We start from the raw sequence: 26,641 nt of genomic DNA on the forward strand, positions 1-26,641 counted from the left end.
TCTGTGTGTATTACTTACTAATTTGTATATTTAATAAGTTTACACCTTGCTTTTCTGAGAAATCTTCAGAGAAAGCAGCTTTTGCTACACTGTATCTAACATTTTGCAAGCATCACATAATAAAAAACATATAATCTATGTACATCAGTGTGCATTAAGCTTCTTCCTTTTGCAGAAAGTGTAGGTGCTTAGGTAGGACTAGCCTGTGCAGCCGTATGACCCCCCCTCACACTTTTTTTGAATGCATGAAGGGGTGTGGGTATTTGTCTGAACCCTCTTATTCTGTGAAGCCTGCAGTGAGATTTCACTAGGAAGTATCAGGCAGGGAATATCCCTGTGCTACGTATTGTTAAGCTTTGGAAAGAATGACAGACAGATATTAGCCTGATCTCCAGGACCCACCCAAGTGCCTCTTAGGCCAGAGCAGGTCATGGGCCAAGCCTGCCCCCTATAAGTAGGCTGGCATTGGGCCAGTCACTGCCTCTCAGCCTCAGAGGAAGGCAATGGTAAACCCCCTCTGAATACCAGTTACCATGAAAACCCTATTCATAGGGTTGCCACAAGTCACAATTGACTTGAAGTCAGCCCATTTCCATTTTCATGGTGCAGAAAAGGACAAAGCTTGCATGGAAGAGGGATTTTTTTGTGAGTTCTAAAACATTTCCAGATGTTAGGGGATTCTTGGGCTAGACTGCTGTTTCCTCTGCCCATTTGAGGGTTATAAACTTGCTGCTTTCAAAATTAAAGTTGCGCTTTTCAGAATACTGAATTCTGAACCAAGTAATAGACTCCTGCAGATACCCTAAATTCAGGGCTGGCCCCAAGCATGCCGGGGCCCTTGGGCACCACCCTGCCCTGGGCCCCTCCACTGTGTTTTGCGGCTGTGCATGCAGGGCTGCCCTTAACCAAGATGACGGCCAAGGTTTCCGTAAGGGGCTGAAGCCTCTGCCACCATTTTGGCTGATGGCAGGGATGCATGTGAGTAGCACACACGCAACATACCACCGAGGAAGGTAGGTTGAATGAGGGAATGGCAGGGGCTCCGAAGCTCCCACTCTGCGATCTGCGGCAGCAATCCTGCCATGAATTGCGGAAGGGGAGCAGAGGGGGCCCTGTAGTCCCAGGGGCCCTCGGCCAGGGCCCCACCTGGACACCCTTTGGAGCTGGCCTTGCCTAAATTCTCCTCAAAACCATGATGAAACTGACAGATTTGGAATCTCACTCCAGGATTGCTTGCTCTCTTCTTCAGGACTCAGCCTGCATGGAGAGGAGAGTGTGATGTAAGTAGAGGCTGCTGCCCCTTCTTCTTCCTCCTTTTTAATACCTGCTTACTCTGGACCCCTCCAAGCATCCTTTTATTATGCACTTATGATTATTTATGCTCATGATGCTATCAGAGCAATCATACACAATTAGGTTTTTAATACTGTTTGCACCTGCAAAAATTTTGGGGCAGTGACACTGCTCCATTTCCAATCCATGCATATCCAATAACTTCCTGCTGAAATCCTGCACCTTTTTATTCTACAAATAAGAACATAAGAACATAAGAAGAGCCTGCTGGATCAGGCCAGTGGCCCATCTAGTCCAGCATCCTGTTCTCACAGTGGCCAACCAGGTGCCTGGGGGAAGCCCGCAAGCAGGACCCGAGTGCAAGAACACTCTCCCCTCCTGAGGCTTCCGGCAACTGGTTTTCAGAAGCATGCTGCCTCTGACTAGGGTGGCAGAGCACAGCCATCATGGCTAGTAGCCATTGATAGCCCTGTCCTCCATGAATTTGTCTAATCTCCTTTTAAAGCCATCCAAGGTGGTGGCCATTACTGCATCTTGTGGGAGCAAATTCCATAGTTTAACTATGCGCTGAGTAAAGAAGTACTTCCTTTTGTCTGTCCTGAATTTTCCAACATTCAGCTTCTTTGAATGTCCACGAGTTCTAGTATTATGAGAGAGGGAGAAGAACTTTTCTCTATCCACTTTCTCAATGCCATGCATAATTTTATACACTTCTATCATGTCTCCTCTGACCTGCCTTTTCTCTAAACTAAAAAGCCCCAAATGCTGCAACCTTTCCTCGTAAGGGAGTCGCTCCATCCCCTTGATCATTCTGGTTGCCCTCTTCTGAACCTTTTCCAACTCTATAATATCCTTTTTGAGATGAGGCGACCAGAACTGTACACAGTATTCCAAATGCGGCCGCACCATAGATTTATACAACGGCATTATGATATCGGCTGTTTTATTTTCAATACCTTTCCTAATTATTGCTAGCATGGAATTTGCCTTTTTCACAGCTGCCGCACACTGGGTCGACATTTTCATCGTGCTGTCCACTACAACCCCGAGGTCTCTCTCCTGGTCGGTCACCGCCAGTTCAGACCCCATGAGCGTATATGTGAAATTAAGATTGTTTGCTCCAATATGCATAATTTTACGCTTGTTTATATTGAATTGCATTTGCCATTTTTCTGCCCATTCACTCAGTTTGGAGAGGTCTTTTTGGAGCTCTTCGCAATCCCTTTTTGTTTTAACAACCCTGAACAATTTAGTGTCGTCAGCAAACTTGGCCACTTCACTGCTCACTCCTAATTCTAGGTCATTAATGAACAAGTTGAAAAGTACAGGTCTCAATACTGATCCTTGAGGGACTCCACTTTCTACAGCCCTCCATTGGGAGAACTGTCCGTTTATTCCTACTCTCTGCTTTCTGCTTCTTAACCAATTCCTTATCCACAAGAGGACCTCTCCTCTTATTCCATGACTGCTAAGCTTCCTCAGAAGCCTTTGGTGAGGTACCTTGTCAAACGCTTTTTGAAAGTCTAAGTACACTATGTCCACTGGATCACCTCTATCTATATGCTTGTTGACACTCTCAAAGAATTCTAATAGGTTACTGAGACAGGACTTTCCCTTGCAGAAGCCATGCTGGCTCTGCTTCAGCAAGGCTTGTTCTTCTATGTGCTTAGTTAATGTTTCGGTTGATATTTGTTCCACTTTTGTGGCACTATTAGTCTCTCCGTACAACAATAATATGGTAGCATTGGGGAAGCATGACAGAACTAAAGCAGAATAAATCCACCACTAACGCACTATTATTGTGTCAAGGACATGTTGCAGAGTACACCTGTAATAAAACACCAGTCTGGAATGGCCCTCTACGAGGGCAGGTGAACAGGCAGCAACAACAAGTAGGGGGACTCCAAGAGCTGGCTGTGGGCTCCTTGCAGAGGCATGGGCCTTGGCAGGTGCCCAATTATGTCAACCCCTGGTTCCAGCTCTGCAGATGCAGCTTGTCAAGCATGGTTAAGAAAAACTGCACCTGGTGAAATTCCCTCTTCTGCACAACAGCTATTTCTTATTTATTTATATACCACTTACATGCCAGAATGGCTTCTAAGCAGTTTACAAGCATTAAACACAAGAAGAGCCTGCTGAATCAGGCCAATCCCCACCTGTATTCCAGCATCCTCACAGTAGCCACCCAAACGCCTATGGAAAGCCCACAAGTAGGACCTGAGTGCAATAGCACTCTTCTTTCCTGCGGTTTGCAGTAACTGGTATTAAATCAATTACTGTATAAAATACATAATTACAACACACTATAAAACAATTGCATCAAAACATTTAAAACACCTATATTTAAATTGTACAATAAAACAAGCACATTTAAAAGTGAAAAATTTAAACAGTGAAAAGAATAATTGAAACAGCTGGATAAGGAAGTTCAAGTTCAAGGGAATGCTTATCTAAAGACATGCCTCTTCAGGGACAGGCAGTATAAAATATACTAGCTACTGAAGTTTCCGAATAGTCTTCAAAAGGTAGACAAAATACCTGCTAACTTTATCCTCCTTTTAGCCACCCTATATCCTACCTATAAGGACTGATAACTTTACATATGTCAGAAACAAAATTCTTTATCAGAAAGGAAAAACTTTTTTTGTGCCTGTGTTCAGGGAATTTTGAAGATAACCTAGCAAATACTTGATTTCTTGATATGAAAACAAAAAGAGCAGTCTTGTCCTCTCCTGGGTCAGACAAATAAACTAGGGCTGCAATCCAATACACACTTACCTGGGAGTAAGTCCCATTAAACCCAATGGAGCTTACATTGAGTAGACATGCATTGGACTGCAGCCTAAAACTCCAAATGCACCCCAGTCTCTTTACAGTCTTCAGGAGACATACACCACAGATTTTACTTTACAAACATGTGAGGTTTATACACTTGCAAATTTCTAAATGAAAGATGTGCTTTTCAGAATACCAAATTCTGAACCCAAGTAACAGACTCCCGCATATGCCCTTAATTCCCCAATAATAAGTCACAGTGAAACTGACAAAATTGGAACTCGACTCTGGAGTTGTTCAGATAATTAAATGGAAGAAACTAATGTATGTACGTACGCACACACATATATTTACAGTTTGGCTAAGCCTGCTTACAACAATGCAGGTCTACACACATCTACTCAGAAACAAATCCCATTGAGTCCACTCTGGGCCTTACTTTCAGGTGAGCAGGTATAAGATTGCAGCCTTATAGGGGACATTTGGGGGGGGGGATTGATATGATAGCACTGTTCCAGTACTTGAAAAGTTGCCACACAGAGGAGGGCCAGGATCTCTTCTTGGTAGTCCCAGAATGCAGGACAGGGAATAATGGGCTCATGTTGCAGAAAGCCAGCTTTTGACTGAACATCAGGAAGAACTTATTGTTAGAACTGTAGGACAATGGAACCAATGACCTAGGGACGTGGTGGGCCCTCCAACACTGGAAGCACTAAGGAGGCAGCTGGACAGCACCTGTCGAGTACGCTCTGATTTGGATTCCTGCATTGAGCAGGGGGTTGGACTCATGACCTGATAGGCCTCTTCCAACTCTACCATTCTATGATTCTGTGAATTGCTAGCCAATCGAAGGTAGCAGCGGCAACACAACCTAAAAGGGAAAAGACGTTACACGCAAAGGAAAGGGCGTGCGCGTCAAGCCCTTCCGCACCGTTGTTTGGCCGCCCCCCTTTCCTGTTGACTCATACTCTGGCTGAGGGCAGGCCTTCCCCGCCACCACTTTCCCCTTTCATCACATGATTAACAGCTGGGCTCTCTCCGCAGCTGGGGCTCGGAACGGCGGGAGTGGAGCGGAGTTCTGGAGCAGTGACGTGCAAGGAGTGGCCGGCAGCAGGCGAAAAAGTATAAGAAGCAGCGGACGCGGCGCTTTGCTTACTCTTGCCAGGTTGGACCGCGTTGTTTTTCCCCTTCAGGAAAAAGAAGTTAAAAGGTAAGAGAAGCTAAAAATAAATAATAAAGGTTCTTTTTGTGAAGGGAGGGTCTTTGCTATGGGGCAGGAAGTATCTCAGCGCAGAAAGGCGCGCGGGGAGGGAGGAAGGACTGTGGGTTTAAGGGGCTTAAGAGACGTCTCCGTCGTTCTCTGGTCCGCGCTTCTGCGCTGCTTATTCCTTCTCCCCCGCCACGACGCCACGCCACGACGCGCCTTTAAGGCTCTGAAATGTGGCGCTGCCTGGGAAGAAGGGGGAGGGCTCAAGAATAGAAAAAAGTGCTTTCCTGTGCTGGTCTGAGGTGAACCAAGAAGCCATTGCCAAAAGCGTTCAGTTTGCGTATGTGTTAAGCAGAGGCTGGGCTATGTGCCCTACGCTCTGAAAGAAAGGGACCCGTCCTCTTTCCCCCTCTCCCAACTTCCTCTCTCTCCTCCCCTTTCAACCCGCAATAACCAGGTGTATGTAGAGTTTGCCTGTATGTGCTACTTTAAGACTGCCAGGACTGGCTGAAGGGGAGAAGAACAGGGCGGGCGAGAGAGAACAGGAAGGCTGGGTGCAGTCCTGGAAGTGAGCCCTACTTCCTTCTAACCGTCTATTTCTAGCTGATACACTTAAGATGGACTTCTAGTTCCTTGAGGAAATTCTGAGTACAGTGACTGGAAACGTATCCTCCTGTCTCCCCCCCCCCCTTTCCAAGACTGGCTCCTCCGAGTTCCCTGCTTTTTATATCCCCCCCCGATTTCCATTGTGTTAATAATACCTATTTCCAATTTCCCTCTAATGTATTTTTATGCAAGTTATGCTGTCTTAGTCTGACGCTTTTATCTTTTCTTTTAAAAACCTTATAGGGACGGATATACAAAATGGGAGTCGACGGTGGTATGAAATGCGTTAAATTCCTGGTTTTTTTCTTCAACTTCATTTTCTGGGTAAGTTAATTGAGGAGGGATTGAAAATTGAAATGATGAAGAATGGGGGTTGCTTGTTGTTTCACAAACATCCCTGGGGAAACACAAAACAAAACTGGGGGATGTTTGAACAAGAAAATCTGTATAACTTGGCTGCTGCTGGTATTACCTATTTGGGAGAGAAGCTGGATAATGGCCTATAGAGCCCTCAGGCTATCGCCTTACATTCTGTTTTTGTTTTTTACTTTTTTATAGCTTAGTTGTACTCATTGTAGGGGCTGCTTGATGCCTTAAGTGGCAGGCTTCTGTAGGCACTGACAAGCTCTCCTTTCAAATTGCCCAAGATTTGAGGGATGGTGTCTTGCAGAGTCTGATTGGTTTCCTTGGCTTCTATTTAATTTCTGTAGGGCTTTTCTGTAGATAATAAAAACAAAGGCATAACTATCTAAATCTCTCTCTCCATGACTTAAACTGGCGATGCTTTCTCTCAAAGAACCCTGAGAGTTCAGCTCTTGGGATGCTGATAAACATGTTGGTCTTTCACACAGCTTTCAGTTTTATTTATTTTGAGTTGGATTTCATGCCAAAAGCAATGTATAGTTGATAATAACATGAAATTAGTAAAACTTTTAAAATCCAGACATTCAAAAAATAGAATCACAATTCCCTGATAGCTAAAAAGTTAACAAACTTGATAAATGAATTTACCCTTCCCCTTCTCCAGAATTGTTTGGGAGTTTGATAGATGTAACTGGTGTTTCTATTAACTGATAAGGTAATGACACTCTTCATGCATCATGTGTGTAGGGCACTCACAGTTTTGAGCACACAGCTGCTAGCGCCTAGAGGCTCCACACAATAAAGACACTTGATTGTGCAGAGTTTCTAAGTGCAAGCACCTGCTTGCAATATGGGTTCCCTTTAAGGCTGTTTTGTTCAACATGTCCTTATCAAAAGGTGGAGGTAGTATGGTGATATTGAGGAGAGACAAGAAGTGTGGTTTCCCATCTACAGGCATGTTGGACACTCATATTTTCAAACTAGTGTGTGAATAAGGCTAATGTAAGCATTGAATATAACCATTCTGGATTTCAGAATTTCCTCCTTTGGTGGTTCAATAGGAAGTCCACCACTTGATATCTCTAGAGCCGAAAATGCTTCTGTTTGGCCATCAAGGGTGTGTCCAGCCATTGGCTCTTTGACACTGGGATAGTTTGCATGCAGGTTGGTGGGTGCCTGGCAAACCACCTCAATGTCAAGTAGCCGTTCAATCAGGGCTGTGGAGTTGGAGTCGGAAGCAATTTTGGGTGGAGTCGGAGTCGAGAACAATTTTGGGAGGAGTCGGAGTCGGTAGAAATGTACCAACTCCGACTTCCAAATAAATTTTGATTGACAAGAAGCAATTTTGGGTGGAGTTGGAGTCGGACAGTAGAAAAATAGAGGAGTAGGAGTCGAAGGTTTGGTGTACCGACTCCACAGCCCTGCGTTCAATCCTACTCTCTCTTAAAGCTGTTGTCATAAAAGGTTTTGCTTATATTACATCCGCTCTTGTGGCAATCTGGGGGCTAATGGTCCTCATAGTGGGGGGTGGCAGCTTCTAATGCTGAAGCCAAACAGATGGGGTTCCTTTGCAATGAGTTCTGTACTCTACTATGGAATATGAGGTCAGGGACTTCATGCATTTCTGTGACCCAGACTGAGTCACACACATACACGAATTTTGTGCAAGCAGCATGTGCCTTGCTATTGCTCAATAGCAAGCTTTCCCCACTGCTTCTACCAGACACTAACCAATGCTCACTCTGTGACCAGTCCTGTATTGCATAAAGCAGGGGTAGCCAACATGGTTCCCTCCAGTGGTTATTTCCTAACTCCCATTAGCCCCAGCCAGCATGGCCAATGGTCAGAGATAGTAGTTTAGTGAATTTATAAACTGCTTCCTCCAACAGAATGTCCTGAAGCAATTTCCAGTAATAAAATACAGTGATGATGGGAGCTGTAGTCCATTAACATCTGGAGGGCACTACATTGGCTCTCCCTACCATAGAGGATGTAATGTGGCGGTCAGGAGAGAGGATGTACCTAAAAACAAGATGGAAGACCCTGCTCAGTAGAATTTTAAGAGCCCTGACTTGAGCATCAAACACAATACATATTTTTAGTGACACCCTAAGATGTGTTTGCTATTACTGGGGAAAGCTATTTCCCCCTCTCTTCTTTATTGCTCTTCCTGTGTCTTTAGAGACTTCAGAAGAACAGCTATAGTAAGGTAGGAGCATCAGTTGAATAGATGAGTGTTTGGGGAAAGAGATTGGAGTGTAGATTTGTGGCAGGGTTGGGAAAGCTGTGTGGCCCTCCAGATGTTGCTGGACCACAAGTTCCATCTTCCCTGACATTGGCCATGCTGGCTGGGGCTGATGAGAGCTGGATCACACCTGGATGACCACAGTTTTCTCATCCCTGGTTTAGAGTCTTAGTAAGCAATTCATTTTGTTGGAGGGTCACTTTAAGGAGGATTTGGTGGGGGTGGCAAGGCCGAAACTCAAATAATGTATATCTCTTCGTTCTATACTGTAGTTACAATGGAAACTGAGGCTTGGATAAGTGGATTCTGATCTCCAGGTGTGTGTGTGTGTGTGTGTGTGTGTGTGGACTCTTGTCTCTCCATTCATATCACATGAATATAGCCATATCACAATGACTAAACCAAAGGTTGCTTTCACCCAGCTTATATTTATCTTCTTGATCAAATGTAACAGGGAAAGTAAAAGCATGGCTGGCTTGCTCTCCTTATGATTGACAAAGCAAAAGCTGTCATCCAAAGTAGCCAAGTCCTATCGCACTCTTTCTTGTTTTGCCTCCGAATGGCCACTGGGAGTGGGTGCAGTTGACATCTACTGAAGGACTGAATTGACTAAAAGGGCACTAGTTGTTACTCCCTCTAAACCTGGGATCAGCTGGGATTATAAAGCAAACAGGAATGTTTGGCTTTTGTCTGCAACAACATGTGAGCCAAAATGTTCTTTGTCAGGGGCATCCTGTTGGTGCTTTCAGGCTAATCACATTAATATCTTTAGTCAAATTGCAACCTCTGTTGATGGGGAGCTGTTGGGAAGATGAGAAACAGCCTGAGGATTGGCCTTCTCAGCAGAGAGGTTTGCTCTGTTTAGAAAGGATGAGATGTGAAACTAGTTGTCAGAATGTGACTAAATATAATGCATATGTCCTGATGGCATAGTTTCTATGTCTCTTCCTCCCTATAGCCTCTAGCATTAGTAGTGGTGTTTTTACTCATGCAGGTTTTCTGATTTACCTCTTTTTTAAAAAAAATCACATGACTTTAGTATTTGCCAAGATGGTTGACTAGCTTTGCTCAAATTCTCACATTTCTTGGTGTTGCACTGATCTGGTTCACATGTCATGTGAGTGTGTGGGCTTGTCAAGAGAAGATTGTGGGAACATGGCTCTTCCCCAGTCATTTTGCTGCTATGTCACACTGAGTTAAGCCATAGTTTGGCTTTGCATATTGTTCAGGCTTGTGGTTTAGGTCTCCTGGACAAATGACCTGTAAATGCTAGGACAACCCTTTGTTACAACTTGTGGTTAGTCTAGAGGTAGCTGAACCACAGCCCTGGGTTTGGACAACATGCTAAGTCAAACCGTGGCATAGTGCAATGTGGGACAGCAGCAAAATTACTGGGGAGGAGCGGAGTGCTTGTGTTCTCTTCAGGAGCCAGCACATTCAAGCTAAGCCATGGTTTGTATAAGTGTGATGTGAAAACCAGGCCACTGTTTGTTTTGCCAGTCCTTAAGAGTCCAAGGTAGTCACATATTTGCTTTCCCTGTTAATGTGAACAAAATGATAAATACAGCTGGGTGAAGGGAACTTTGGGACTTGGTCTCCATGAATGGAGGAGGTGGTGATAGTTACATGTAACACTGCAGAAGAAAAAGAAACAAGAATCCAAGTTCTGTCCTTGCTCTCTAGACTGAGCCTGAAATAACGTGTGGTACTATTGCACTTTGTTCCTAGTGTACAAACCAAAACCCGAATTCCAAAACCTTATAATTTTAATTGTAAGTTCTAAATTAGTATTTTCCTTTATTTCAGACAGTGGATGTTTTGGTTCATCTTTTCCACCAGGTTTACAATTCAAAAATCCATGCTTTAAAAGCAAGGCATTACATAGGAACTCAAAACTCTTTATTATGTTTTAGGTCTTTCATGATAAATAACAATGTTAAGTGATTAGTATTTCCCATTAGGATCCCACTGTACAGCTGGAGCTGAAATAATTGAGCTTCTCTCAAGTTCGCATGTAGAAACCTTCATCTTAAAATGTAGGCTGCTGTTAGTGTGTGTGCGTGTGCGTGTGTGCGCTGTTGCTAGGCCCCACTTATACTGAGGTAACTAAAGGGCCAGGGGTCTTTGTAGTTCGGTTCTTGATGTGACTATAGTATGATATCAGGCAGGAAGTGGTTGAAACTGTGGCTTTCCCTCTGCTTAGAAAGCAATGGAACATCAGAGTCACACAGGAAAAGATTGCATTTCCTGGGGGGGTGCCTCACCTCTGTGTGTGGACTGTTAATAGGCACTTTCAGTCCCTCTCCCTCTCTCATATATATATTTGGCCTTGGTGCTGCGGTGCCTTAAATCCAAAACAGTCTGTGAGGGTTTATTACACAAATGACATTTCTAGTTTTCTAGTTCAGAAGTGTAGCCATTTTGGCCATTATAGCCAAACAACAAAAGAATCCTGGGGCACCTTAAAGACTAACGACCTCATTGTGGCATAAGCTTTTTTTGGGCAAATCCTTCTTTGCCAGATCCAAAAGTACTGTTCTCAATGTATTCATTTTAAGTAATGGCATTTATCTCTTCAAGGTGTTCAGGCAATATGTGTGGTTCTCTCTCCATTTTATCCTTATAACAGCCGTGTGAGGTAGGTTAGGCTGAGAGATAGTGACTGGTCCAAAGTCACCCATTGAGCTTCATGGTCGAGTTGGGATTTGAACCCAGGTCTCCCCAGCCTTAGTCCAACATGCTTACCCAACCTTATTGAGCTGGGTGCCCTCCAGATGTTTTGGACTACAATTCCCATCGGCTCCGGCCTGAAGCCCATCGGCTCCGGCCTGAAGCCCATCGGCTCCGGCCTGAAGCCCATCGGCTCCGGCCTGAAGCCCATCGGCTCCGGCCTGAAGCCCATCGGCTCCGGCCTGAAGCCCATCGGCTCCGGCCTGAAGCCCATCGGCTCCGGCCTGAAGCCCATCGGCTCCGGCCTGAAGCCCATCGGCTCCGGCCTGAAGCCCATCGGCTCCGGCCTGAAGCCCATCGGCTCCGGCCTGAAGCCCATCGGCTCCGGCCTGAAGCCCATCGGCTCCGGCCTGAAGCCCATCGGCTCCGGCCTGAAGCCCATCGGCTCCGGCCTGAAGCCCATCGGCTCCGGCCTGAAGCCCATCGGCTCCGGCCAGTATGGCTAATACCTACAGTTTTTATTTACATATTTAGGTAGTTTTTTACATTGCTTCAAATAAGTGTCTAAATGGCTTACAGCATTCTTAAAATCACAAAAATCGCATAAAGCATCACATTTTAAAGCAGCAGAGAACAATTGGATAACACTTTTATTTATTTATTATTTGATTTATATCCCACCCTTCCTCCCAGCAGATGCCCAGGGTGGCAAACAGAAACACTAAAAACACTTTAAAACATCATAAAAAGACCTTAAAATACATTAAAATAAAACAGCGTTAAAAACATTTTAAAAAAAATGTTTTTAAAGCTTTTTAAAAAAAGGGGGTTAACATGGTCTTAACCATCTAATAAACTAAAAGGATTAACATATGGGGACCATAATAGCTACTAGCAGACAAACACATCAGGGGCAGCCATGTCAACCCACCAAATATATAAGCATGCATGTATAGGTAGCAACAGCACCCTCATTTCCGCTGCTGTCTCGCCATCTTAAGCTCACACTGAAGGTGGGGCAAAATTACATGCTTCTCATCCCTGAAGCTCCCTTCAACAAGGAGCAACCACAATCAATCCTTGCCCTCACAATACCCATGAAAACAACAATGAAAGAGGGTGACACCCTCGCCCTTGGTATAACCCCAAAGGGTGATCTGCAGCAACACTGGTTGCAAGTCCATGAGCGGGGAGTTTTCCAAACAAGCCCCAGGTGTCTCCAGTCATCATCACCAGGTTCTGTCCAGGCTCTCCACTGCCTAGCTGAGAGGACTATAATCCAAGGGCTGAGAGCCTTGTGCTTTCATGCCAGGGGCTCTGACCTTCAGCAAGCTGTGAGGCTTAAATAGCCAAATACCTGGAGGAGGAATGAGGGGAGCTGTACTCCAGCAGCATCTGGAGGGCAGCAGGTTGGGAAAAGCTGCTCCAACACTACACACCACTACGTCATGTCTGTTCTGTAGATATGCAGTGGGAGTTGCTTGGTGTCATTCTGCAATCTTTTGGGCTCAGTAGGCACTAGGAATAGCTGTGATATTGCAAAAAGATGCTCTTTAAGGGCTTTTCCAGACAACCTGTTCATTCATCTATCCTGATTTGTTCTCACAAAGCTTATGGAGAGGCTAAATGATATCTGGGCTTTATTCAGCATTCGTTCTGATTCATTTGCAAGGTGGTTAAAGAACAATGAGGATTCATCCTGTGTTCATTCTGCTTTGATTGCAGCATGTTCATATGTCTTCCTGTTAGTAATTTGTTCATCCGTGCATGTTTCCTATCGCTTTCAAAACAGCAAAAAGTCTGTTTTTTTAGAAAGTGTATTTGTTCTGATGTGACTGAGCCCTCTATCCACTTTACTTGCGCATACCTAAAGTTCTGATATGCACTTAAATCCCTCCTGCAAAATAGTGACAGTCTGAAGGCACCCAAAGTGTTGAAGGTCATTCATCTTGCCTTACCAATTCTTCACCAGTGAAAAGTGAGTCATACCTATTCTGACTAGACCTCATTTACACCAGTCTCTTGTCTATGTACACTCATCTCTGAATTGCAGAATTTTCTGCCTTAACTCTAAAAAAAAAAACACATTTCTGTGTGTGAGAGAGACAGATTAATATGCCTAAGATAGCCCTTTATGAATCTGGCAAAGTAGGTTCTAGGTCAGCCTTTCCCAACTAGTGGACCACCAGATGTTGTTGGACCACAGTTCCCATCTTTCCTGACCATTGGCAATGCTGGCTGAGGCTGATGGGAGTTGTGGTCCAACAACACCTGGTGGCCCACTAGTTAGGAAAGGCTGTTCTAGGTCATGAAAGATCTTTTTCAAGACGCCATAAGACCTTGTTTTCTCCCAGTTACCGATGTGGGAAACAAAGAAAAAATGCTTGTGAAAGCAGCCTCAAATATATTCATAGTGTACAGCTGGTACTGGAAGTTAGTATCTGACTCAGGAAGGGAGAGGTGTGGAAATGTGTTCTTGGACTGTGACTACACACAGATATTAGCTTAGACTGGATTTTATCGTTAAGGGTTTATTGATGAGAACTGCCCAAAGTGCTGAGCTGCCCTTCCCTTTTCCACCTCCTGTGCTTTGGGAAAGCATGGAATGCTTTTTCCAGAAAATATTAGCATTAGCCAGCTGCTTCTTTGCAGAGAGCTGTGGAGTAGATGGGGTGGTTTGCATTCGTCTAATGTAAACAGCAGTCAGATGTTGGCTGGATCTGGTGGAAGACCGTGAAGGGACAAAGCTATATGTCTGGCGGTGTTTTAGGGCAGAAAGCAAGCAATTGTCACTTTAGTAGTAGCTGCCCGAGAAAAGCTTTCAGGGGTAGAATATCTGTGACTGTGTCCAGACAGCTTCTTCCTTCCTTCCATGACATGGACAGGGAAATGTGTTACAGAAAAGATAGCAATGAATGCAAATGCTTAGATAACCCTTGCTGGTTTTCTGAACAGTTGCTATACCATCTGCACTGAACTGTTTGCAGTAGCAATTGGAAAGGGATTTGGTATTGTAATCATGGAGAAGCAAGTGAATTGAGGGAGAGATGTCTGGAACACCCTAAGCTTATTCTCTCCTCCCCATACCCCACAAAAAGCATGAAAGGCTGTTGAATTGGTATGCTCTTCTCACTCCTGTTGCAGAGGGCAAATATTAACACTTTTTTCTTTGACGCTGGTTCTTTGCCTTCAGGAAGGAAAAGTGACAGAACCACTCCTGCAAGACAAACTGACTGTGGCCTGTTTTCTACTTCCTACCAACAGTTATGTTTTTGTGTGCTCTTTTCTGCACCCCACTCCAGATCAGTATAGTCCATCACAGCCCTGGTATTGGACCAATGGGAATATCCACTCCTTCCCACCAGAGTTTTCCTCAAAGTGGTGGTAGGGGTAATAGATCTCTGCTGATCTGTCTGCCAAATTCAGAGCTGGCTGTGTTGGGGAAGAACTGTGTGGCATCTGGGAATAGGCTTGGTCTCTTTGTCTTGGGTGGGTCCGCCCTGCTATGATAGATCTAGGTAAATATCGGCTCAAGGAAGCACAGTAACTATTTGAGAACTGGGTGGTGAGACAAACTGGAGAGGAGGAGTTTATGTCCTCTGGAGATCTAGGGCAAAGGGGATTTGTCTCCTCTTGTCCCAGCATCTGTAGTTTTGCCGCCTGAGCTGGGTTCCTTCATCTGATCTTGCACATTCTCCAATGGTCCTAGTTTACTCTCACTTTGTTGGTACCTCTCCCTGATAAATAATTGTCCTGTTAAAACGACTTACCACAGTTGTCATTCCTCTGTTTTTGATCAATCTCTCCCTCTCTTACATGTGGTCTCTAGTAACTTGTGGGTTGATGCGATTTGACGGTAGTGTGCATATTGTGAATGTCAAGGTGCCATGTATTGCATACCCTGCCATTTTACACTTTGGTTTGCTTTGAACTCTTAATCATGGTGACCCTGTTATCACAACAGTATTCTGCTAGTATATATTCCAGTTAAAAGAAGCAAGCAGACTTTTTTAAAAAAAATGTGTGACCTGGAGTAGGCTGTGTCCAAGTACAACATGCCAGTGCGGTGCTTCCCTTCTGCTCCTTCCATATCCACTGATCCTGAGAGTTAATGTTGCTTCATGAGTTATCTTTTTAAAACAGAAAAACGCCCTAGTCATGAAGCCACGAGGTCAGGATATTGTGGAAATAAATGAATACAGAACCTGGGGTGGAGGAGCCTTTTATTATCTAGTAGTGTATAGATTAGGAGACGGCAAGCAGTATGATCCTTGGTGTGGAAATGAAGGGTGTTTTTTCAAATACACAGATATGTCACTTTTCACCTATGAATGTTTGGAAGATACACCCTTGATTGTATTAAAACTGTAGGTGCTGATTAATCCTAATTCCTCTCCCGTATTCAATGTTAAAGCCCTCACATGCTTAGAATCATGTAAGGCGGGGATGAGGAGCCTGGTGCCTTCCCAGATGTTGCTGCACTCCTGTTGTCGCCATCCTTGACTACAGGCTGGCTGGTGGGGGGGGGGCTGATGGGAGTTGGAGTCCATCTGGAGGGCCATGGGTTCCCCATCCCTGATGCAAGAGGAGAGCAGTGCAGGGGCACACTTGTTGGCCTCACCCTTTCCATCATAGTCCCGATGGCTGGAGCCTACAACCTGCTATGCATTTGAGATCAATTGCTGCAGTGAGCGGGAGAGGAAGGCCAGCTCTACTTGCATTGGCTCCCTCATCATCCCTGATCATGAAGGCTTCTGAATTGGGTGGGGAGCTTAGTACAGGGGGCTCCCTGCTGGTGCAGTCCTTCACATGGATGGATGGAGTGTGGTAGAACCAGGCAACGAGGATGCAATTTTAAGTGTGACCAGCCAGCACACCCCTGCTCTCTCTCCTCCTCATATGAGTAACAGCTGAAATGTGCTCTTCCTTTTTTTTTTTGGCAATATTCCTCTTGACTCCAAAGGCGCAGCCCTTGTGTTTATCATATAAGGATACTTCCCCACTTGCATCCATGCAGTACTAATAGTTTGTTTCTTTCCTACACAGCTCTGTGGCATTGCTCTGATTGCTTTGGGGATTTATGTGTGGCTTGAAGTGAAAGGCACACTGGTGTTGACCAACAGCACAGCTTTAGGTCCCCCCATCACCATTCTGATTGTCGGCATTATAGTCTTCTTCATCTCCTTCTTTGGCTGCTGTGGAGCAATGAAAGAGAACTACTGCATGGTCACCACGGTGAGGGGATGATGGAGAATGGAGGGGAGCTGGGCATTGGAAATAGCAGGATAGAAAGTAAAAAATATGTAGATTTGAGTGACTGAATGGAACTAGTATAGCACAATAGTAACAACTTCAGCCTCTCAAGTTCCATCTCATCCAGCCATCTCTGAGGGGGGACACAATGCCCTCTTCTCCTCTCTTCTAGAGGTTGAGAAATGGAAGACACTGTGAAAAGCAAGCAGACTGTATGTGCCAACAGCTTGGCCTATATTTTGCCCTACTGCTGATCCAGCCCTGGGCTGTTAACTTTACATTGGCTTATAGGATTCTGAAATAGTCATGTTCTAGTTTATAACTGACTCTGGCTTGAGGAACTAATATAGCTCTTTAGTGGTCAAAGACAGATTGAACATAAAGCATGTTTGGACTGCTGACTAGGAGCTTCCCCCACCTCTAATTGAAACTCCTCCAGGATTCCCTTTCCTTTTTCTTTTTTTTTAAAAAAACTGTTTTCTTGCCACAGAATTGCAAAAGCTCTTACCTGTTGATGGTTAAATGCAAAATTCACCAACGGCACTGTTCAGTTAAATCTGACGGGGTTTGAATGAAAATGGTGCAGAGTGCATAATGTGTTTTGGCAATGGAGAAGATTTAGCTGGCTTTCAAAGAGCCACTGTTCCCCTGATTCACTCAAAATCATAAGGCAGAACCCGCCCCCCAGCATCAATCCAGCTCTTTGCAGTGTGTGTGGATCCTACAGAAGCTAGGAGCTGGTATAGCAATTTACTGTATGAGGATATTTGGTGAGTATTAGCACAATAAATGATATAGTGGCCAAGTATAGCTAATACAATTTGTCATTGGGAAGTACTGATGGAACTGATGAGAGAGCTTTTGGAAGAGGCTATACTCTGGAGCACTGGCAGAGATTAGAGAGAAGCATAAAGCTGTAATATGGAAGGATGGATGATGCTCTCTATGTTTTGAATATTAGAAGTTAGGATGGGAAATTTATGGGCTTCTCTGTACAAACTTGCTAGGCTTTGAATATGAATGGATTCTGCATTCTCTGATTAAATAGGCCATGATAGAAAACAGAGCTGAAGAGTTATTTAGGCAAGGTCCTCTCCTGTTCAGGGGTAGGGCTGCTGCTTAGCAGGCACAGTCTTTGATCTGAGGAGGTGGTATTCATGTGTATAAGGGATGGAAGTAGATCTTATTTTCTTCTGCCGCTTAGCCCAAAATGAAGGGGTACAGTGAGGTTAGGATCCATGAGTACTCTTGGGTATTAAAAACTTCATTTTCTCCTATAGTTTGCTGTTCTGCTCACACTGATCTTCCTGGTAGAGATAGCAGCTGCCATTGCTGGCTACATCTTCAGAGACCAGGTAAGCCTCTGGATCCTGTAATTATGGATAAAGGGCTGTTCTGTTATCTCCAGAGCCTTGCCACAACTCCTTAGAGCAGGGGTAGAAATCATGGAGCACCCCAGATGTTCTTGAGCTACAGCTTCCATCATGCCTGGCTATTGGCCATGCTGGCTGGGACTGATGGGAGGTGGAGTCAAACAGCTGGATGGTAGCATGATGGCCACGCCTGCCCTAGAGAGAAGGTGAGGAGAGGGAGTATTTAAAGGGAAACCTCTATTTGTATCACTGGATTGGCCCTGAGGTTGAAAGCCATCCTTAGAGAATCCATCCAGAAGTTCCTCTGGTTCTCACAAACAGATGACCTTCCTCAGGCCTGCTTAAGTTACTTGTGTTTTTGGTCTTAGCTAAATGTTAATGGGGCTTAGGTATCCTCATCCACATGTCCTCTTTTTCCTTCTTCCTTCTCCCAGGTCAGAGCAGTAATTGAGAAAGAAATCAAGGAAGAAATGGCAATCTACGGAAATGATACACGTATCACTGAGGATCTGGATAACTTGCAAGCAACGGTGAGTGCAACACAGAGCTCTGCTTTTGAGGTTTAATTGGGGAGAAAGTGGTGGCAGAGTATCTTGCTTGTCTTACCTTCTGTTAGAGCTGGGAACAAAACCAGAGCCAGAATTTGAACAGTAAAATTCTCAAAGGCCAAGGTGTGCCCAATGGGATATTTTGACTTCTTAGCAGACTCCCACTTGGTATTCCACTCTTCCTGAAAGTGCCCTCAGTTGTATAATTGGTTCTCCAAGTGGCATTTTAATGCTCTTTTGTGTGTGTATCTATTTGTATGCTACCTTAGATCTTGCCATTTTTAAAATGGCATTACCACATTTATATCCCACCTTTCCTCCGCAAGGCTCAAGGCAGCTTGCATGGTTCTATTCCCTCCCATTTTATCCTCAGAACAACCCTGTGAGGTAGGGTAAGCTGAGAGAGAATAGCTGTCCCAATGTCACCTGGTATACTTTGGAGCTGAGTCTAAGGAGATGTGGATTCAAATCTTATTTATTTATGATATTTATTAGTCACTTTTTTCCAAAATGGAACTCAAAGCAATTTACAAAAAAAACTGTGCTCGAAGTGGCTTACAACAAAAGCAAACAACAGTTATAAAAACAATTTCATAATAAAATAATACAGTAATAAAACAATAACATGTCACAGCAGCACAAAAAACATTTCAATACTATAAATATAACTTCTTTAGTCTTCAGTCACATTTTAACCACTACACCATGCTGGCCACAAAACACAAGAGAAATCCTGTTGGATCAGGCTGAGGATCTGCAATAATGCTCAGATGATGTCTGTTTGTATGTGTGGAGAGGAGCAATTGGAGGGTGGGGGAGATGAGTGACCTGAAGGGCACCCGTGGCACAGGTAGGCAGTGTTAACTAAAGGAAGGCAGATGGTGCTGGGGAGAAGCAGTGGTTGTGCATGTTGGTACCAATGACATCAGTAAATGTAGTCCTGGAAGTGAAACTTGCATTGTTGGATAGGATGTTGAAAGTCAGGCCCTTCAAGGCAGCTTTCTTAGAAATGGCACAGGTTCCCTGCGTGGGGCTGGCTTGACGAGCATAGCTTTGAAGCCTCAAAGCATGGATGAGATGATGGTGTTCGGAGAAGGGGTTTGGATTTGTTAGGCTGGGGAATGTTTTGGTACAAGCCGGGCTTGTACAAACAACACAGGCTCTACTCAAACCAGGAGGGGACCAGACTGTTGGCATTTAGAATAAAAAAGATGGCAGAGCAGCATTTCAACTGATTGCAAGGGAAAAGCCGACAGGAGCTGTGGAGCAGCTGGTCTGGAACAAATCTTCCCCCTTGGGGTGAAGGTAAAAAAAATGATAATTTAAATGCAAGAAGGGTAGAAGTAGGCATTGAGATTGCAGGGGGCCATGACAATAAATCAAAGGCCAGAACACTGTAGGATAAAATGCAAGGGCAAGAGACATTTGGAGAGATGCCATGTATAGGTATTTATATGCTAATGCTAGAAACATCTGGGCCAAGAAGCTGGAGTGCTCAGAGAAGAGCATAGAATATAGTGGGCACAACAGAAACCTGGTGGAATGGCGAGAACCTGTGGGACACTTATCTCTGGTTACAAGCCGTTATAGGATAATGGGGAAGAGTGTACTGGAGGTGGTGTTGCTCTTGCATCAAAGAATAGATTGGATCTGTTAAGCTAGGAATTCCAAAGGGGCAGACTTCTTCTCAGAATTGCTGTGGGGAGGGATGATACTGGGTCCCAAGAATAATTTACTGCTAGGAACATACATCCTCTCTCCCGCCCCCGCCCCCCCCCCCCCCGCAACCACAGTGATCTTGAAAGGGAGAATGAAATAGGAGGCATCCAAAAGAGGAAATGCTGTAGTAATGGGTGATTTCAGTTACCCTCACATAGACTGGGTGCATGTGCATGTCCCAATCATAACAAAGAAGTAAAAAAATTTAAATACCCTAAATGACTGTGCCCTAGAATAGTTGGTCATGAAACTGTCCTGCTGGGTGGTGACTCTGGAATTAAGATTAAGTGGAAAACCAGGACTTGGTGCGAGATGTAAGTGGTGTTGAAGTGATAGGGAAGAGTGACCACAGTGCTATCAAATTCAACATACGTTAGTGGGCAATTGCCAATAAAATCCAACAGTGTCACGTTTGACTTCAAAAGAAGAAAGTTCCCAAAAATGAGAGGATAGGTAAAGAGGAAGCTGAAAGGGAGAGGGTCAAATCTCTCCAAAATGCCTGGAGGCTGTTCAAAACCACAATAGCAGAGGCTAAGCTAGAATGTATACTACAGATAAAGAAAGGAACCACCAGAGTCAAGAGGAAGGTAGCATAGTTAACAAGGAAGGTTAAGGAAACTATTAGAGGCAAGAAAGCCTCCTTCCAAAAATGGAAGTCTTGTCCAAATGAGGGGAACAAAAAGGAACACAATTTTTTGCAAAAGAAATGCAAGTAGACAATAAAGGATGCTTAAAATTTGTTATGCTAAAAACAGACTAGCAACAAAAAGATTTAAATACATTGGCAGCAGGAAAACAGCTAGAGAGATGGCTGGATGTTTGGAGGAAAAGAAGATTACAAAGAAGCTGCAAAAAATCCTAATTTCACATATAAATAAAATCTGAACTGGCCAGACTGACCCAGGAGTAAGATGTTGGGATTGTAGTGGATAACACAATGAGGATGTTGACCTAGTGTGTGGCAGCTGCAAAAAAAGTGAATTCCATATTAGAAATCATTAGGAAAGGAACTGAAAATAAAACTGCCAATACCATAATTCCGTTATACAAATCTGTGGTGAGACTGCATTTGGGATACTGTGTACAGTTCTAGTCACCTCAGAAAGGGTATTGTTTAGAAAAGCAACCATAATGATCAAGGGGATGGAGCAATTCTCCTATGAGGAAAGATTACAGCATTTGGGGCTTCTCAGTTTAGAGAAAAGGCAAGAAAGAGGGGACATGTTAGAGGTGTGCAAGCTTGTGCACGCTGTGGAGAAAAAGGGTAGAGAAAAGCTTTTCTCCCTCTCTCATAACACTAGACCTCATGAACATCCAATGAAGCTGAACATTGAAAGTTCCAGGACAGACAAAAGAAAATACTTTTGTTCCCACAAGAGATGATGGCCACCAACCTGGATGGCTTAAAAGAAAACTGGACAAATTTATGGGAGGATAAGGCTCTCAGTGGCTACTAATAATGATGGCACTGTTTGTCTTTACTGTCATAAGCAGCGTGCTTCTGAATACTGGTTTGCTGGGACTCACAAGTGAGGGGAGAATGCTTGTTGCACTCTGGCCCTGTTCGTGGTCTTCCTGTGGGCATTTGGTTGGCCAGAGAGAGAATAGGATGCTGGACTATGATGGGCCTTTGTCCTTATCCATTAAGGTTCTTATACTTTGGACTTGAACATTAATTCATTGACTCATCTGGTAGTCTTGGGCAGATTACCACAACTGGTCTCTGTTTGCAAAAATGAGAATAATAAAGGATTACCTTGCAGAATACTTGAGGATGGTTATGTTAAAGGAATGTTCTCTGTTCAGGAGTTCACAAACCCTGTTGGTCTGAAAGATTCTAACTTATCTCTCTTCTCATATCTCTCCAATTGTAGTATCACTGCTGCGGAGTCTTCAATTACACGGATTGGTTGAATGTAACAGGGGGGGTACCTAGTTCATGCTGCATAAATGTCACCGATTGCCCCAAGAACCCACCTAAAGGAAAGATCCACATTGAGGTGTGCATGGGGGAGTGTTGGGAAATGAGGGCTTTGTTCTAGCATGAGCCTCTTGATAGATCTTTTAAGACACTGCTGCTGTTTTCTCTCCTTGCAGGGCTGTGTGACAAAAATAGAGGTCTGGATGAGAAAGCACATCATAATTGTGGCTGCAGTGGCATTGGGCATTGCCTTCTTTGAGGTACAAAGAATTACAATAGATTGTGTGGAACTGGGTGTGTGCATGTGCCTGCATCTGTACCATGATCTTATGCTGGAGTAGTCCAGTTCTCTGTCTCCTGTGCTGTTTTTTTTAATAGTGATGTGCTATGAAAATCTGACTTCTTCAGCCAGGATAAATGATCTGGGTTAAATAGTTCCATAATTCTGGATTTAGTATCCTAGACGGGGGCAAAGGGCGATGCAGGACTCTGAAACCTAACTTCTGGCTTCTAGCAATCCTGCTTCTGAGACTTCACCAAGCTGATATAAATCCCCCATCATCCAAATAAAAGTTGATGGGTCCTGCACTTGGGACCTTGTAAAACATTGCACAGTCCTAACAATGGCCCATCTAATGAGAGATTCTGTCTGTACCAACACAAATCCATAGGTTGGCTCTATAAGTAATCCAGTGTGCATTTGATGTACCATGGAGTTTTATATGCTATCCTATGTCCCATCTGTGCTACAGACTAGTGTGTAGTGTTATGCATGGTGAGCTGCAGTGGAAAAGTAACACTAATGATGTTCCCACAGAAATGTACCATTCCACGTTATTCCAGCTCAGAATACTTTCTGGTGTGTGAAGTTTTTACTGTGTGTGGTAGATAGCTTGAATCTCTAAAGCGAATTGCATACACTGGAGAGAGATCAATACTGCTTGCTGTCATTACAACAGTGGTGGATTGTGGCACTGGTTTGGCATTCTAGTGCACACCTGGGAGTATGAGTATTGTTGTGGGGAAGTTGGCTACCTTTTCACACTTGATATGTCTGCACCGAGTAAACAAAAGTAACATTGTGGACTTCACAGCTGGTTCCTGTGATACGTTTTGATCAATGGAGACCATTGCAGGCTTGAGCAGTTCAGACTATAGAAGGATTATATTGCTGGCAATTTGCGTTGCCCTCCAAAGTTGCAACTGCATGGACAATTGCCTTAGGCAGAAACAAAGGAGTGTAGCCTGCAGAAGGTCCTTGGTTCAATCACTATCATCCACGTGGGGAGAAAGAACCCTGCCCAAACCCCAGAGAACCTCTGCCAGTCAGTGTTGACAGTACTGAGTTAGATGAACCAATGATCTGACTTTAGTAAGGCAGCTTCCTATGTTCCAAGGGTGTGTGTATGCTTTATCTTAGTTCTCTTTCATTAGTTGAACAAAGCTGAGCTTTTATTTGCCTGAGCATTAGCTGCAAACAAAAGTTCAATTTCTTCCTGGAGTTTGCAAAAGGATTATGAATAACAATTGACACATTGAAAGGAAACAATATGGGTTTGTAGAACACTTAAAACTTCATCTGTAATCTACTGGTTAAAAGGTTTGAAAACTAATTCATAGGAGGGGATATTGTAATGGGTGTAAAAGTGATTGTAAGACGAGCAACAGTAATAAGCACTGTGCTACTGAATGTGCAAAAACATAGTGGAGCTGTATGAATTGATAGTTGGTTCTTAGCTTTTTTCAGGAGCTTCATTGATCATCTTTAATATCTCAACCCCCTTGGCTGCTTTCTCTGCAAGACCTGTCCCTATGTCTCTAGGAGTACAAGCAGAGCAGTTGGAAGTAAGCTCTTGTAACACTTATAGCAGGGATGCTGAGCCCATGGGTCACACTTGGTCCATGAAGTCATTTTTAGTGGTCTCATCATCCTCTTCCCACCTTTGAAAAGTTCAGCTTCTATCCACGGTACCATACAAGAGGAGAAGAATGTCTTCAGAGAGGCTCAGTAAACGGGAAGGAGCATTTATAACAATGGCACCACACCAGGGGAAAAAGTGAAGCTCTTCAAAAAATTAAAAAAAAAAACACCTTTGTTTCCTCTTAGCCCAGTTCTGTGATGTGCGGGGGGGGGAGGGGGCGGAGAATCTCCATCCTCTGCTCTGTGTGTGTCTATACTTGTCTGTCCTCTCACTCTGCTGAGTGCGTGTCTGCCTGTGTATGCATGGTAATGCATTGGCCATGTCCATCATCTGCAGTCGTCGGAGGGCCAAAAAAAGGTTAGCCACCCCTATCTTTTAGGATGTAAAAAAGGGAGAATGCATCTAAGATGTCTGCTCTCTTCTTAAATGTACCTTCAGAGGTTGGGAATACAGTTCTAGTGCTTGGGTCCTTAGGGTAGGGTTGGGGAATCCCAGACTTGGTGTCCAAATGCAGCCCTCTGGGACTCTCACTTCACTGCCCCCGTTTTGTACTATCCTTGGAATGTGTCCTTGAACTCTGATTAATTCTTGTTTCTTGGCTGGAAGATAGAGAGTGGGTGTCTAAAAACTAGCCTACTGTACAAAGGTAAAATTCACATTGGTTGCTCTGCACCCTTTTGCCCTGAACATGCCTACTTTTGCCTCTAGTCCCACCCAGCACGTGGCCCTCAGATTAAAAAATGCTCTCCCCCCTTGCCTTAGGGCAGCCTTTCCCAACTAGGGGGCCACCAGATGTTGTTGGACCACAATTCCCATCTTTCCTGACCATTGGCAATGCTGGCTGAGGCTGATGGGAGTTGTGGTCCAACACCACCTGGTGGCCCATTAGTTGGGAAAGGCTGCTTTAGGGCTACAATGCATATCGAAAGCAATGCCCAAGGGAGGAAGGTGCTTTAAAGCACTGAAGGCATGCAATGACTACTGTAGTCTGTTAAAACACTTGTGGATTTTGTGTGTGTTACAAAGCCATTGACATTGAAAGTGCATTTTGACACTGAAGTACTAAAATAAGCAGTTCTTAAGATGTCTTTGGAATGCTTCTATCTGCTGTTTGGGTGCACACCTGCCACTGTACCTCTCCTCACCTTGCAAGGAGGAAACTGCCTCTTCATTTTGGGTTAATCTAGTTCATCAGATTCTTGGTGCGAACAGAAACCCACCAGACTTCCACAAACCTTTATCCAAACTGGAGATATGATAGATTCTAATAATCCAAGAGTGGATATAGGACATAGGAAGCTGCTTTATACTGAGTCAGACCATTGGTACATCTAGCTCAGTATTGTCTATTCTAACTGGCTGCACCTCTCCAGGAATTTCAGACAGGATTCTCTCCTAGCCCTACCTAGAGATGTCAGGGATTGAACCTGGGATCTCCTGCATCCGAACCAGATGGCTTACAAACATTTTGTGTCCCCGCTATCTTCAACCAAAACATATTGCAGTGTTTGAAACAGCACAAAAACCATAAACAGATGATACCGGACTAAATGTCTACTGCATTGGTGTGATTTGTACGATAAAAACAAGGTTCCCAAGGCTTTTAAAAACCAATGGATTTCATAAAGGCGTCCAAAACACAGATTATTTGTATGTTTAAGACCAGGAAATTCTGTTTTATATAATGTACCCCTTTACCTCTGTGAATATATCATTTGAGATTAAGAACAACTGGAACTAAGCACATCATGACTTTGGAGGTGACCCATCTAAAAGAGCTGAAGAGGAGGGATTTCTTGCATGCACACACCCAAGAAGTAGAAGCTTGGTCTCTATCCCTGCAGCATCACAGTATAGAGTGAAGCAATCCCCTAGTTGCAAAATAATATCTTACAACTGATATAATTTTCTTTTAACTACTTATTTTTCCTCAGCTCCTGGGCATCATTTTTGCCTGTTGTCTCATGAAAGGAATCCGCAGTGGCTATGAGGTTATGTAGCTGCATCTCATCCTGTACATCTGATTACTGCGATGGCAATCACAAACTCTGGAATACTTCTGTCTCCTTTTCTGAGGGTGCAACTGACCATTATATACCTATGGAACAGACATGAATGAATGTTTCCTCTTCTGTTGCCTTTCTTGAAAATATAACCTACCCTCCAAGGATTCACAGGTTGCCTTATCTCCTTCCCACCCACACCCCGTTTCTCTAATGGAAAGTTTGACTCCTCCAGTAACTTGTTTCTCTTGGTTACTATTTTCCATACATCATTCCGGTCTTTCTTAAAACCTGCATTGTCCTTCATGTTATGCTTCACCATCTAGTGGGCATCTTATGATATGCAGCTGCTATTGTATTCCAACAAATGTTGCTAGTACTCTGAATAAATGTGAGTAGGCATCCTTGAACTTTGGCTTCCCTCCAATTCACTCTTATAGACTGCAGCATTTCTCCTCAGCCCACACTCCTAATAAGTAGACTGTCGTATACTTCAGGATGCTCCTCTTTTTCCCTTGGGCTGTTGAATCAAGTGAACACAGTTGTTTTGGAAGCCACAATGAGATGGAAAATTGTGGGGGTTTGTTTTTTTAGCCAGTACCTCACTATTTGGAAAATAAAGACATTGTTTCTCCCATGTGTTCTTGTTGGCATGTACTTATCTCCATCCTGATTTTGCATTTGTCTGCATTAAACATTCTTGGGTTCTGTCTAAGCTATTTTATGGGAGAGGCTGAGGGGTG

At 44.0% G+C, this 26,641-nt stretch overlaps 1 protein-coding gene across 4 annotated transcripts; it reads left to right on the top strand.

Annotated features, from left to right (window-relative positions):
- The first annotated feature begins 4,964 nt into the window (after positions 1-4,964).
- CD63 (CD63 molecule) lies at positions 4,965-26,537 on the top strand. 4 transcript variants are annotated; one of them, XM_061615383.1, is made up of 8 exons: positions 4,965-5,278; positions 6,125-6,205; positions 16,206-16,394; positions 17,693-17,767; positions 18,220-18,315; positions 21,927-22,052; positions 22,150-22,233; positions 25,830-26,537. In XM_061615383.1, exons 2-8 carry the CDS (start codon positions 6,140-6,142, stop codon positions 25,893-25,895), a joined length of 702 nt encoding a protein of 233 aa, XP_061471367.1. In that variant the 5' UTR covers positions 4,965-5,278; positions 6,125-6,139; the 3' UTR covers positions 25,896-26,537. The 4 variants fall into 4 exon arrangements, with proteins under 4 accessions (XP_061471367.1, XP_061471371.1, XP_061471369.1 ...); XM_061615387.1 differs by lacking the exon at positions 4,965-5,278 and adding an exon at positions 5,490-5,577; XM_061615385.1 differs by lacking the exon at positions 4,965-5,278 and adding an exon at positions 5,532-5,615.
- The last annotated feature ends 104 nt before the right edge of the window (positions 26,538-26,641 follow it).

This window comes from Rhineura floridana, chromosome 3 (genome assembly GCF_030035675.1).
Source record: "Rhineura floridana isolate rRhiFlo1 chromosome 3, rRhiFlo1.hap2, whole genome shotgun sequence".
NCBI lineage: Eukaryota > Metazoa > Chordata > Lepidosauria > Squamata > Rhineuridae > Rhineura > Rhineura floridana.

Coding starts and splice junctions, on each gene's coding strand:
- CD63 (XM_061615383.1), top strand. CDS start 6,140: ATGGGAGTCGACGGTGGTATGAAATGCGTTAAATTCCTGGTTTTTTTC. Junction 6,206..16,205: donor TCTTCAACTTCATTTTCTGG/GTAAGTTAATTG, acceptor TTTCCTACACAG/CTCTGTGGCATTGCTCTGAT. Junction 18,316..21,926: donor TGGATAACTTGCAAGCAACG/GTGAGTGCAACA, acceptor CTCCAATTGTAG/TATCACTGCTGCGGAGTCTT.